The sequence below is a fragment of the Onychomys torridus genome, chromosome 3 (assembly GCF_903995425.1).
Source record: "Onychomys torridus chromosome 3, mOncTor1.1, whole genome shotgun sequence".
Taxonomy (NCBI): domain Eukaryota; kingdom Metazoa; phylum Chordata; class Mammalia; order Rodentia; family Cricetidae; genus Onychomys; species Onychomys torridus.
In genome coordinates this window covers 4,192,383-4,207,178 of record NC_050445.1, presented here as the reverse complement: position 1 = coordinate 4,207,178, position 14,796 = coordinate 4,192,383, and the positions used below count along the sequence as shown (strand labels likewise).

The following is a 14,796-nucleotide window of genomic DNA, read 5'->3' as shown; positions in this document are numbered from 1 at the left end:
GAGACAGGGTCCCATGTACCCCAGGCTGGCCTCAACTTGTTATGTACCTGAAAATGACCTTGAATTTCTGATCTCCCTGCCTCTACCCTGCTGAGTGCTGGGATTTCAATTGTAATCCCATGCCCAGTCTATCTGGTGCTGTGGATCAAACCCAGGACTTTGTGCATGATAGGCAAGTACAAGTGAGCTACATTCCCAGCTCACAAGGGGCCTCTTGAGCTCCCTTTTTCCTTCCCCTCCCCTCCTCTTCCAGGAGTTGGGAGAAAAGAGGCCCTCACTAGCTCTGATTTTCTTCCCTTCTATTCGACATGTGCAGTGACCTTGGGCCTCTCAGGCCTTCCTACCCCTATCGCCCATTGATACCACATCTCCTAGGAGGAGAATCTGATGGGCTGCCTCAGGTCCTCCAGGGCACCAGTCTAGCTCTGCAGTACTGCACACAGGCCCTTTGTAACTGCATGCTTACTGGAATTCCACCTTCTTGAGTGTTTTATGCCTGGTGGGTGACACTCTGTAGTGGGTAGGAAGGGTGGGGATGGCCCACAGTGTACTTAGAGGGACAGAGAGACCAGAGAGTGTCTGGTGGGTTTCATACAACTGCCAGATGCCAACTGGGGTGGTTCTGTCTTTACAAAAAACAGCTGACAGGGCTGGGAGTGTGGTTCAGTGGAAGAGCACTTTCTCAGCATGTGCACTGAACAAGTTCAACAATGAATACTCCCCAAACCAACCACCACCCCCCCCCAAAACAGCCTGCAGAGAATGTGGAGAAGGAGAGAAACCTGTCTTCTACACAACTGAAGTGTGGAACCCAGGAAACCCAGGAAAGTGGACTCTAGAGCTCCTGAACTGGATTTCAGGGTACCACAGGTGGGCAGGATGGGGTGTCCACGGACCCAGCTCATGAGCTATCACCATGGCACTAATTTTCTCCCAGAGGGTGTACAGCTGCCTGTAAACAGCCTGTGATCCCAGCTCTCTTCCCCCATGGGACCTGGAGCCAGCATCTGCCTTGCATGCCTGTCTATGTGAATGCCAGAACCAGTAGCAGAAAGATGTGGCTCCTCTGGTGTTCTCCCCATCTCCGAGGGGTTAGAAGCCTCAGACACATGAGGAGACTTTGGGGACCGTGAAAGGAAAAAGCTTTTAAATAATTCAGAGTCACATCTGCCAACGCCCCACAGCCTCTGTTTGGAGATAGGATTTCCTAAAGTGGGGAAAGTCAAGTATCCCCAGAGGCAGGGAGGCTGGGGATGATGATGAGAGGGAGGACCAAGCTCTCTGTAACAGTAATTTCAACTTTCCTAACAGGGCTGTGCTACAATAGAATGACAAGCCCCACTGCCATCCAACCATAGCCCAACCCCCTTACTGAACTTGTAACCAACACAGGCGCTCCAGGCAAGGCATCCTACCGTTTCCTTAGAACCATCTGTTCCTGAGCTCAGTGGCTTACACAGCACCTCTCTGAATGCACTGGGCTACAATTTCCTCACAGAAGCCCAAGGGCCACTCAGAGGTGTGCTCCCAACAGGGAAGGAGCCCAGGGGTTTTGCACACCCTGCCCTAGCAGCAGAAGGTGCAAAAAAAAAAAAAAAAAAAAAGCCTCTGATTCAGTGTTCCCTCAGCAGATTGCAAGCAGGGAGATTGGAACAGGGGTCCCAGAGGCTACTGTTTCCTTGGCGACTAAGGCTGGAGGTCCTGGGTCCTGGGTCCTGGGTCCAGGCAGCTGAGCAGTCAGCAGCTGTGGGCTGAGAATTGCTCACTTGAGTGCTGGGCAGGCAACAAGGGGAGTTTCAGACTTCATGTTCTTTCAGATGTTAGAGTCTCTGCATGTTCCGTGGTTTATCTGGGCATGAGACTCAAGTCTGAATACTAGATTCCTTTCTGTTTCATGGACATGGTAACCCCTTGGCCTGAAGGCAACTTCAGATGGTATTATCAGTGGATCTATAGTGTGACTGCAGCCTATCACATATTGACATGTTTATATTCAAGAAGTTCCAGATTTTGGAGTATTTGGGTTTTAAATTTTTAGGTTGGTGATACTCACTCAGCCTGTAAAGGAAAAAGCACTCTGAGGATCCACCTTTTTTGACTGGAAATGCAGCCGACCACTTGGGTACTTTGTTAAATTCATTCAAGTTTCACGTCTCCATTCTTCTAACCTGTGCTGAGAAGTCACAAATGCACACAGTATTCCAGGTGGCCCTGCCCTACATGACCCATAACACATGCTGAAAGTCTGCTGGGTTCAGGGATCTGACTGGAAGACACCAGTCTGGATAGGCAAGAGGATGAGAACAGAGCATCTGGTTGCTAAGTGACACTCTGGAGGCTTCTGCAGGCACCCCACTGCAGGCTGGTGAGCTTGTCACCTGCAGGTTAGGTTGCCTCACTGTGTATTTACCTTGCTCCTGGAACTTTTTCAGGGGCTTATTATTGCTTTTAAATCCCCCCCCCCTCTGTATGCTCATCTGTAAGTATGAGCATGTGCATATCACTGTGCATCCATGGAGGTCAGAGGACATCCTTTGGTATGGGTCCTCACCTTCCACTTTGTTTGAGAGGGTCTCTTTTGTTTTCTTGCCAGGGATTTTTTTCCTGGTTTTTTGAGACAAGCCTTCTCTGTGTGTATCCTTGGCTGTCTTGGAACTCACTCTGAAGACCAGGCCTGCCACTGCCTCCGGAATGCTGGGGATTAAAGGCATGCACCACCACAACCTGGCACTCCAGGGATTTGTTTTTAATCCTGGAAGAAAGTGACTAATCTGAACCCTACCAGGGCCCTAAGGCTGGTTCATGACACACCGGCTTTGCTGCCTGTCTGAGGCATATATCCACGATGTGCTGCAGATTGTTACCTGACGCAGAGATTGCCAAGAGGCTTTGACCATGGCACGGACAAGATACTGTCACCTAGACTAGGTGCCTAAGGTGGAAGGTATGTGTGGCTTTACCCACAAGTTACTAGTTTGAAAGACAAAAGACATGCATAGGGCATTACATGCAAGGCTGCCATTTCAAGTGGTGCTAGGCTGAGCTGTGGCATGGTACAGGCTAGCAGTCACATTACAAGTTCCACACACTGGGAGAGAGTCACACGCTCCCACAGACACCTGGAGGGTAGACACAGTGCTGGCTCTGACACCTGACCAGGGCCCACAGCCCAGCTTTTCCTGCCAGGCAGACCTGGCCTGCCCCTGTCAGAGTGGATGCTCCCAGGAGCTGCAGAAGGCAGCTGACTGGCTCTCGGGGGCCAGGGCTTTGGGCTCTTGCTCTGACAGTTATTTGTAAGTCATTTTGTAAATCATTTGCATTTTGTGTGCCTGAGAGAGACACACCCACAGACTAAATTCAGACATCAACTTTTCACCTCAGAGCTCTGTGAGCTCACTAGAGCGTTTGCTGAGGCTTGTTTGCTGCTGTCTCTCAGCCTCCCCTCCCTTCTCCCTGACCTCCTGCTCTCTCTTTAAAAATTCCCTTCCCTTTTCTTCCCATTGAAGCTGTTTGCTCCTGAACAGTCAGATTCTAGGAGAAATAATGTCTTAGCTGGCAGGATTCTTTGCAAACTAGACCTCAACCCATGCCTCAGTGAAATGGAGCAGACCCTCCCTTCAGAAGAGAATACTGTGAGAAATACCATGAATCCACTATTTTGCATTTCAATTATTTGACTGGTCTTGTAATATTGCCCAGGTTGGTTTAAACTCTTTTTTAAAAGAAAGATTTATTTATTTTTATTTTATGTGTAGGAGTGTTTTATCTGCATGTATGTCTGTGCACCACATGTGTGCAGTGACCATGAAGGCCAGAAGAGGGAGCTGAATGCCCTGAAACCGGAGTTGCAGCCGGTTGTGAGCTACTGTGTGCCAGGAGCACCTCCTGACAGGGTTGCAGCCAACAGAACTGACATAGGCTGGCTCTGGGCCTCCACACAAAGACACCCCACATGCTCTGTCCACATTCTCTCTTCCTGGAGTCCTGGAGGATGAAGATTATGGGAGTTTCATATCCAGGAACATCCAGGAATGTGGGCCTCATAGAGAAGATCCTGAGTTGTCATGTGTGGGTTGAACTACATACAACCTCCTATTTCCACAGATGTTGAAGCTATAACTCCTGGTTCCAGTGAAGGTGGCAAAGAGGATCAATGTTTAGGTAAAATCACTAGGGTGGGCTCTAATCCAATACAACTGTGTCCTCACACTAAGGGGAAATGGACACCAAGGGTGTCACACACAGGTAGAAGTGGACATCTTGAGTAACCAGCGCAATGATTCATCCAGGAAGAAGGCATGCAGCCACAATGTTAAACCATGCCACTCATTTCACTCAGTTCTCAACAGAACACCAGGTTGGAAGAAGGAAGAATCTGCATAGAGTATCAGGAAGTTGTCCATGAGATCTTACCTGTCAGCAAATACAAACAGCATATGCTATCTTCCTTGTCTTCCACCTCCTCCTCTTCTTCGTTTTTCCAGACAGGTTTCTCTGTGTATCTCTCCCTGACTGTTCTAGAACTCACTCTGTGGACCAGGCTGCCCTTAAACTCAGATTTGCCTGCCTCTGCCTCCAGAGTGCTGGGATTAAAGATGTGCACAACCATATTTGGCTACATTTTTTTTTGAGACAAGGTCTCTTTATTATGTAGAACTGGCTGTTCTGGAACTCAGTATGTAGACCAGGCTGGCCTTGAACTCACAGAGATCCACCTGCCTCTGCCTGTGCTTGAGGTTAAAGGTGTGCACCACCATGCCCAGCTCCAGCATACACTTTATTAAGAAAGGCAATGCTAAGACACTGTGGCAGCCTGATTTTTAAGGAGCAATTTCTTATAAAGCATGGTCAAGCTGCTGAAGACCACAGAGGTCACTTGGGTGGGAAGCTGCAGCACAATCCTATAGCCAGGTTTCTTCCCTGCTGAGTGTCCATTGGAGTGTGCAGCATATTGGCAAATGGTGATACTCAAGCAGTTGTACCAGACTCCTCAGGGGACATGGACTGAAACCCCAGAGCTTCAAACCTCCCAGGCTCTTGGAACAGTCCCCAGGTGGGCTGGAGATGAGGCCTGGGAGTAAGACCTCTTTACTCTAAAAACCCAATCTCTCCTGAGGGGCTGTAGCAGAAAGACTGTCAAGGTGGCAAACATGTTCTCAGCATTTGTTCCTATTTACATTGATGGCCATCCTTCCCTCCCCTCCCCTCCTTCCCTCCCCACTTCTTCCTTTCTTCCTTCTTTCTCTTTCTCTCATGTAGTTCAGGTAGGCCTCAACCCCCTGCCCTCAAATTTGCTGCATAGTGGAGGATGACCTTGAACCATTGTTCTTCCTCCAGTCTGTTCCCTAGTGTGGGGGTGACAAGAATGTGTCACCATACCCAGTTCACATGGTTCTGGGGACAGAACCCAGGGCTTCATGCATGCTGGGGGAGCACTGGATCAACTGAGCCCCACCCCCAGACCCAACTTTTGCCTTTAAAGAATCTTGTCACCTGTTTATTTCTGATTTTCTTCCACATGCTGGAATTTTGAATCTCAGTAACTAGGCAGGCTCCTACCACAACTTGAGATAGCTTTGAAAGGTTGTCTCTTTAACTGCACCTACTTTACCTGTTCAGATGCTTCTACCAGTTTGTCAGTTTGATATTCTCCTAGGGCAGGCCACAGTACTGTGGTATCGTGGTGGGAAGGGTTGATGACAGAGGAGACGGATGGAGTTTCTTGGAGACAGTAGAAGCGAGGGGTCAAGGGCATAGTCCCTTTCCTTCTTAGCTTTATTATCCACCATATTGAGCATTCCAATTTCCCAAACACACAGTGCATGTGGTAGTCTGCATGGGGCTTTGTCTAGGGAAAACTAGAGTTCCTTTAGGGTTTCTTGAAAGTCCTGGGCTTTGGCAGACCTATTCCTTGGCCACATTTGAGTCAGAGTCCTCCACGTCCTTTTCCCTGGGCCTTGACCTTGGCCCCTGGCTAGTCTTTGGCTCATATCATGTAGTCTCAGTGATCCCGGCTGGGTCAGTTTAGCAAGAATCTTTTGATTACCCTGGCTGTCTGACCAAGTCTTTATCCTTACCTTTGCCTCTCCCCTCCTCCCCTTGACCACAGCAAGAACAAGGTCTATCAGCAAGAATCCCTGCTGCTGACTCTTCCAATGACCTCCCATCCACTCTACTCCTCCCTCCACCCCCAGCTGCCCTAGCTGCATCTGGAGTTGAGCTGCATCTTTCTCCTGTATTATATCCACTGTAATGGTCCTCAGGCAGGTCTCCCAAGATCTTAACAATCCTCAGGTAACTCTTATCACTTGGGTTGTGAGCCTTAACCTTTGATGGCTGAGCCCAGGGGTCTTAATCACCCTGCTGTGTAGGGCCTCCATGTCATGGACATGACCATCTGACCTGCAGGCAGATAAACCTCCATGGGGCCTTAGAGGAGGCAAGAATGAAGTCCCCTATGGACTGCTGTTCAAATCCAGCCAGTCTTGGGCTACAACCAGAAGATTTCAATTACGACCTGGGTTATCTGGGGAATGGCCACCCAACCTCAGCACTCATGGGCTGTAGTGGATCCTAGACATTTTCAGGGAGACCATGGACCTTCAGCTGGGTCACTTTGGGCCTCATGACCATTTTATTTACCACCAGTAGTAGCTGCTAGAGGGCCCCATTGGACCTACAGGGCCTGATTCATCTTCAGGCCCTGGAGCTTGGGGTGGGGTGGTGTTGGATTATCTCATGAACCTTGGCTTCGACTCTCCTGAGTTCAGAAAGATTTCAGAGGAGTGGCACTTACTTCTTTTATCCGTGGTGTTATGCACAGTCACAGTGGGTACACCAGGGCCTAGGTCCGGCGAGCAGGGAGACCACAAGAGGAAGAAAGGAAAAAAAACCACATAAAACAAGGTCATTAGTGTAGAACAAAAGGAGAAAATAAGCTTTCCTTATGATGTGTGGACTGTTTGAATCTAGAGGATAATGGAGCCAGAAGAGACATGGCTCTTTGTAGCTGGAGTTTTCTCCAGTCCTGCCTGGCCAAATCTCTCTCACCCGTCAGTCCCACAACTGCTTAGACCCAGCTGAGTAAACAAATGGCGCGCCCAATGTGGGACTCTTAATGTCAGGGTCATGGGTTCAAGCCCCACGTTGGGCACCATTTGTAGCTGGAGTGTTTTTGGTCCTGCCTGGCCCATGGTCAGGACAAATCTCTCTCACCCGCCAGTCCCGCAGCCGCTCAGACCCAACCAAATAAACACAGAGACTGATATTGCTTACAAACTGTCTGGCCACAGCAGGCTTCTTGCTATCTAGTTCTTATATCTTAAATTAACCCATTTATATTAGACTATAAGTTGCCACATGGCTTGTGGCTTACTGGTATCTTACATCTCACTTGTCATGGAGGTGGCTGGCATTGTCTCTCTGCCTCAGCCTTCCTGTTCCCAGAATTCTTTTCTCTGCTTGTCCCACCTATACTTCCTGCCTGGTTACTGGCCAATCAGCATTTTATTTATACAGAACAATATCCACAGCAACTCTCTAATATTGCAGCCAGGTCAATTACGAGGATCCCTGTTGATGGTACAGATGATGGCTACAGTTGGTATTTGACAAGTGAGGGAGATGCTTTTGCCACACAAAGACGGGGACCTGAATTTGGATCTCTGGAGCTCACATGAAGGGCTGGTGGGCTTGGCATCCCACCTGCCAATTCCAGGCTCAGAAGAGGTGTAGAGGATCCCCAGAATAGGCTGACTTGTGAGATGAGCAATACTAGCATGTTCTGGGTCTGACTGAGAGTATCTGCCTCAATGAGTATGGAGGAAAAGCAACTGAGCATGATTCTTGACATCAACCTCAGGCCCCTACATGCATGTGCACACACAAGTGCATGTGTACCCACATTCATATGCAGACACGTATGCTAGTATGCAAACACACATGAGAATTGAAAATTAAAAACATAGGTTTTAAGATGGTGTCTTCTTGAAGGGTATTTGATCTGTACTTTGCTTATTAGCTTCTGAAGAAAGCCCTTGGCTACTCCACCTTTTTCTGTGTGCTTCTCCAATTCTTTGAACAAGACAGACAAGCCTTCAATTCTGACAGACACCACCAGTCACTCCTGTACAGCTTTCCAGATCACCACCTGGCACAAACCGCCACTTTACAAAGTATTGTGCTTGGATTAAAGCCTCATAACCCCATTTTCACTCTTGAGCAGCAGTCCCACAATGCTTTTCTGGACTCAGTATATATTACTCAAGTCTCAAGCTTGAGAAAAACGGTCACTAGAACCCTGGGAGGAAGCCACCATAGTCTCTAGTCTCTGACCTCCTGTGACGCTTTTGCAAACTCCTCAGTATGTGGGGAGTGGTTTTCGAATGTGTGAATCTGTTCACTGAACCCCTTCAATGGGAAGCTTCCCAGCTTCAGGGCTGTTGGGGGTCTCAGGAGTTGGGAGGAAGCTCCCAGGACAACAGCCCCTGCCCGGCCACGTGCAGGTTCACTGCTGCCTTCAGCAATATCAGGGCCAGGAAGAAGGCCTTCTCAATAATGTTTGTTGGGTGGATGCATGCTTAGCTGCTAGGTTGGGGACTTCTCCCAACACTCTCTTGCCTCTGTGGCTCTCTGCATGCTTGGGTCTGCCAGCTGTGCTTGCTGCAGGGTCCGAGGGAGGCTGAGCTGCCCCCAGGGGCCATTTGCTCTTCTGGTTCCAGATCTCAGCATGGCTCATTCTTCCCTTCTCTGCTGGAAAGCCTTTCACTGCTTAGTGAAAGAGCACCCACCCATGACTACAGGGCTGGTCCCTCACTCGCCTTCTCTTATAGGCCACTATGGCACAGGCTGTGATGTCAGGCCTTGGACATTATGGACACAGTGGTTCTCATCCCTTATCTGCAGCATGGGACAGCTCTATGATAGACAAGTGTTTCTTCCATCCGGTGCTGCCCTTTTCAATATCTAAATACATTCTCAGAGTAATGCGGAAAGAGTGAGATGGAGCACTAAGGAGACCCCACCCTTTGTGCTGGGGTAGGGACAAATGGAGAAAAAACAAGCTTGAGGTGAGTGAGATATGGAGGGTAGCCATCTGCACTTGGCTGGGGACTCTGGGGTGCTTAGAACTCTCTCTTTCTCTCTCTCTCTCTCTCTCTCTCTCTCTCTCTCTCTCTCTCTCTCTCTCTCTCTGTGTGTGTGTGTGTGTGTGTGTGTTACCAATGTTACAGAATGCATATTTAGGAAGAGCAATGCTGGAGTTTTGCATCCACAGGGTCAGTGTCAGAACTTCCTGCCTACTTCCAGGGTCCATGTGATAAATGGCTAAATTGAGAGTCAGGGACATGCCATGAGTCCCAGCATGGTCTATAGACCTCATGCAAGATCTGGAGAGTGGACTGCCTGGTCCAGACCCAAGAAGGATGCTCTGTATTGATAGGCAGAGTGAGGCAGGTTCAGCCAGGGTGTGCTGGAGTGTGCTGCTGGGCTAGAGTCATAGACTGAGGTCACAGCAGAGTGGAGACTGACCTCCCTGGGACTGACCCAGACGCCACTCAGTGCACACAGTGAAGGTCCAGGAGGTCCAATACCTCCCTTTTAAAGCACATATTCATACACAAAATAGCGGCTTTCACTGTAACAATCCTACACTTACATGTATCATCATATTTACCTCAGTTGTCTTCTCTTACTGCTTTCCCTTCAGGTTCCTTTCTCTTCCATTATAGTCTTCCCTACTTTCTTGTCTTAAAAATATCAAGAATGGGGCTGGAGAGATGGCTCAGTAGTTAAGAGTGTATACTGCTCTTGCTGAGGGCCTGAGCTTGGTTTCTAGTACCCACGATGGGCAGCTCATAATGGCTTGCCACTCTAGCTCCAGGCTGATCCAATACCTCTGGCCTCTGAGGAACCTGTACTCATGTATGCATGCCTGCATACAGATACACACATGCACATAATTAAAGATTAAAACAATCAGGAGGTGGGAGGGATGTGTGTTGGGGACATCTTGGAGAAGTGGGAGGGGGAGTTGGGGATGGATATGTATGTAAGACATGTTGCATACAAATTTAAAATCATCGAAGAATAAATAAAAGATAAATAAAATCTAGATTTTGGATATGAGAGAAAATGTTTGTCTTTCTGATTCTGGCTTATAGCGCTTAACATGATGCTCTCAGGTCCACCCATTTTTGTAAAAATGATGGATTCCCATTCTTCTTAATGGCTGAGCAATACTTCCCTCCCATGCATATGCTGCATTCTCCTTATCCGTCACCAGTGGGTGGGCACCTTGGCTGACTCAGCCACTGTGAAGAAAGCTGGGACAAGTACAAGTGACTCTGGAGTTTTCTGGCTTTGATTCCTTCTTCGAGGAGTGGTCTGGCTGATTATACAGTCCTGGAACCTCCGTAATGATTTCTATAGTGACTGTTCCACAGTTCTTGTCCCTTTCCCCATGCTATGCCCCTTGCTTATCCATCCAGAGACAGGCTGGTCAGGAAAAAAAAAATTCAGGCTGCTGGTTACTGTGAATTTCCCAGGGGCAATGAAAACTTTTTCACTATAAATATATCCCTGTGGTACTTAGGGTATACTGACAAAAATTATTTGTTGTTTGCCTAAAACTCACGTGTGCTAGGTAGCCAATACTTTCATTCCATGACTCTGGCGCTCCCAACCTAGAGGGTAGAAGCCATGGAACATCTGTCTGTGCACCCTGATGAGCAGGTAAGCACGGACTGCGGGGTTAAACTATGGAGGCTTATACTGAGAACTCCTCTTCCATCAGCCCTTCCCCGGGAGCCTGTACAGAGAGCCAAGCAGTCATTGAGAAATAAAGAGCCTACCGCTGTTTGCCACACACATTTCAAGGTGAAAAAAAATTGCAAACAGAGCATGCCCCACGCTCTTATTAATAATGTAAACAATGATTATTTATTCAGTGCCTACTATGTAAAAGGCATCCTGGTAACTCTCTCCTATGAATAATTTCAAGTCCAATCTTCACAGCCCCTCTGCAGAGACACTTCAAACAGTTTACAGACAAGAAAACAGTAGCAGAACAAGCTTGAAGTCTTTTGCCTCACTCATGCAGCGAGGAAGGCACAGAGCTTGGATGAGTTTTCATTTTCTAATACAGCGATGTAATACGTGTCTTGAAACAAAAATTCAAATAGTGAAGAAAAGAACTAAGTGACAGCTAAGGGACCCACTTCATCCCTTCCTCCCAGAGAGAGCCTAAACCTTTCTAGGTGTGTGTCTGTATATATGTAGCCACATTAACATAGAAGGATTTTTGAAAAACTTTTATTATAAAAACATTGCAAATAAAAAAAATCACATGCAAAATTAACCAGACCCAAAATCTGTACAATTCAGCGGACTTCTGTATCGTTAATACAGCCACTCCACAGGAAGCCGTGGAGCTTCATGTTGGGTTTTACACTTCCACTGCTGAATATATTTTATGCAATTATCCACCACCAAACATGAAAATTTCATGACAGACCTAGAACTAGAAGAGCTTTATATCTTCTTTCATAACTATGTTATGAAATACTAGAACATTTTAAAAGCTTTATTATTACATTCATATTTTGAGACTAGGTCTCACTATGTAGTCCTGGTTGTCCTGGAACTAACATTGTAGATCAGGCTGGTCTTGAAATTACAAAAGTCCTCCTGCCTCTGACTTCTGAGTGCTGGGATTAAATGTATACACCACCACACCTATCTTATTTTATGTACATTTTTAAGTTAATTTTTTTCTGTGCGTGTATGGGTGTTTTGCTTACATGTATACCTTTGCACCAAGTGCCTGCAAAGCTCGCAGGGACCCGAAGAGGGCATTGGGTCCTCTGGAACTGGAGTTACAGACAATTGTTAGCGTCCATGTGGGTGCTGAGAATCAAACCTGTGTCCTCTGGAGGAGTGGCCAGTGCTCTTAACTACAGAGCATCTCCCCTGCCATCCTTATTATTTTGTTGTTTTTTTTTTGACACAGGATTTCTCTAGGTTCTCCTGGCTATGTTGCAATATAGACAATCTCAAATTCACAGAGATCCTCCTGCCTCTGTTTCCCAAGTGCTAGTATTAAAAGTGTGTGTTACCAAGCCCAGCTTTATTTTTATTATTTTTACTTATGAGTAGATATGTGTGTCTGTATGTTGGTATGTGCACATGAATACAGGTTCCTGGAAAGCCAGAGGCATCAGAGCAAGATACTCTGGAGCGAGAGTTACATCACCTGATGTGGGTGCTGGGAACCAAACTCAGGTCCTCTGGAAGACCACCAAGTGTTCTTAACCACCGAGTCATCTCTGCAGCCCCAATATTTTAAATGTATAGACACAAAAATGCTCATATGTATGCCTATAAATGTCACTGAATCTTAATAGCAAACCAGACTTGTCTTGCTTGTTTAGAAAATATGACAGTGGATGGATTGGAGCTTTCCTGCATATCTTTTTCTAATTGCCATAAAATTTTCAGTGGAAAAACCCAGAGAAAGGCTGAGGAGATGATCATCAAGCAAAGTGTTGGTTGGGCAAGCGTGTGGACCTGAGTTGGATGCCCAAGACTCATGTAAAAAAAGCTGGGTGTGGTGGCAGAGCCTGTAATCCCAGCATGTGGAACTGGATGTAGGAGCATCCTGGAGGCTTGCAGTCTAGCTAATTGGCAAGCTCCAGGTTCTATAAGAGACTTTGTTTAAACAAATTAAGGTGAAAAGCAATCAAGACAGTTACCCAACATTGACATCTGACCTTCACATGTACATGCATGCATAAGCTCAACGAGTATATGAAAAACTACTAAAAAAAAAAATCATTGATTGTGGATATCTAATTAAAACCACAATGAGACACCATCCCACACCTTTTAGAAGGGTGCTATCCAAGAGACAAGTGATAGCATGCTGGTGAGGATGTGGAGAAGGAGTTCTGTACATTGTTGGTGAGATAGTACAGTGATTGTGGAAAACAGCATGAAAGTGTGTCAAAACTTATAAGAAAACTGAACTGTCAGCTGGCTCAGGTATCCTACTACTGGGTGTTTACCCCAAGGAAATGAAGTCAGAAAGCCGAAAAGATACTTATACCCCTGTATCACTGAAGCATTGTCCACGCAAGTCAAGACACTGAAGCAACCAAGTGTCCATCGCTGAATAACTGGGCAAAGAACACAGTTCTATTCCCTTGGGAGCACTGTATGTCCCCTAAAAGCCCTCCATCTGTGATGGCGGGGCTACACCAAGAGGACATTCTGCTCAGGAAAATGAGCCAGACACGAAAAGATGAGCACAATTCCCGAGATACTTAGAGGGAGTGACCAGGGGACCAGGGAGAAAATGCCGGTCAAAGGATACAAAATTTCCCCTAGACAGACAAGAGAAATACATTCAAGTGGTCTGTCATACTGCCATGACTGTGGGTAGTAGAAATATGCTGTATCTCTGAAAACCAACAGGAAAAATGTGCCTTCTGTAGCATCACACAGCATACCCCAAGGTCACGTGCCTTGCACAGTCTTGATGTCTGCTCTTGGTCCCGTTTTAATAGCATAATTGCTAATTTAATGCCACCTGGGGAGTCAGGTCTTTGTCCTGTGGTTGCAGATATTTCTCTTGTGTTCACAGGTGCTGCCGGCGCAGAGGATAGCAAACACTGGCTGAGCTGCAACTTTGAAAAGTAAAGCTACTTCTACCCCGTCCAGCCAGAAGGACACATACAGAACACCCCCTCCCACACACACACACCGCACAATTCTATGCCTCCTTCCACTCCCCACCCCAGAAGGGCAGTGGGCAATGCCTGCGTAATGCCTGCTGAATGAATTAATGACTAATGAACGGCCCGCCAATGCTAACTTGGCCATGACATATCGAGGTAGAAACTTTAAATTAGGCTGATAAAAGGTCTCTTGAGGCCATTCTCTGTGCCCTGTTTTTAATAATTCAGGCTACTGTGGCTCTGTACCTCTCATTCTTGCTAAGTACCACCAGTCACGTCTTCCTTCACAGGTCTGAGCCGTGTTTTGGCTGGGCCATCGTCATTACGCTTTTCCCAGAGCAAACTTCCTAGACTGGTCAAGTCTGCTACAAGTCAAACTATGCTAAAGAAGACGCTGCTCGAGTTTACAGGCCACCCAAAGGACCCTCCTGTCTCCACAGATTACAATATTGTTCCCCCAGCCCACGCAGAGTCCTGACCAGGCTCATCACATTTTGCTGCTGTCAACAACACTGGAGAGGACAACTCAGGGGAGGAAGGGCTTTCGCTGGGTGCTGGTTTCAGCCCATGGCTCCTTGGTTTCATTGTTTCTGGGTCATGCTGAGGCCTCAGTGGGGAGTGTGTGGTAGAACAGATTGGCTCACCTCCTGGTAGATAAGAGAGAGGGAGAGGGAGGGAGGGAAGGAGAGGGAGAGAAAGAGGGCAAGAGGAGAAGAGGAAGAGGGAGAACGGGGCATAGCGAGGCCAGGGACAAGGTCTTCCCTTCAAGGCACCCCTCCAGTGACCTTCTTCCAAGCAGATGCTCTCTTCACAGAGTTCATTCAGCTGTGAACCCATTAGTAGGTAACCATTGCTGAGGTCAGAGCCCTCATAGGCCAGTCGCCTCTCAGAGGCTCACCAGCAGGCAGCTAAGCTTTCAACACATGAGCCTTTTTGAGGGCACTGCTTATCTAAGTTATAACATGACCTGAGGTCAGCTCCTCCCAGAGTAGGCAGGTGCCCTAACTCTGTGGCCACCTGTGGCCCCAGTGCCATCACATTTCCCCAGTGGGGTTCACTCTCT

At 47.5% G+C, this 14,796-nt stretch overlaps 1 protein-coding gene across 1 annotated transcript in view; it reads right to left on the bottom strand.

Annotated features, from left to right (window-relative positions):
• Positions 1-14,796, bottom strand: part of Dpp6 (dipeptidyl peptidase like 6) — a 671,863-nt gene that overhangs the window by 22,432 nt on the left and 634,635 nt on the right. The window contains exon 17 of the mRNA XM_036181185.1: positions 6,797-6,844. Coding sequence (XP_036037078.1) covers positions 6,797-6,844 — 48 coding nt within the window. The remainder of the gene's footprint in view (positions 1-6,796; positions 6,845-14,796) is intronic.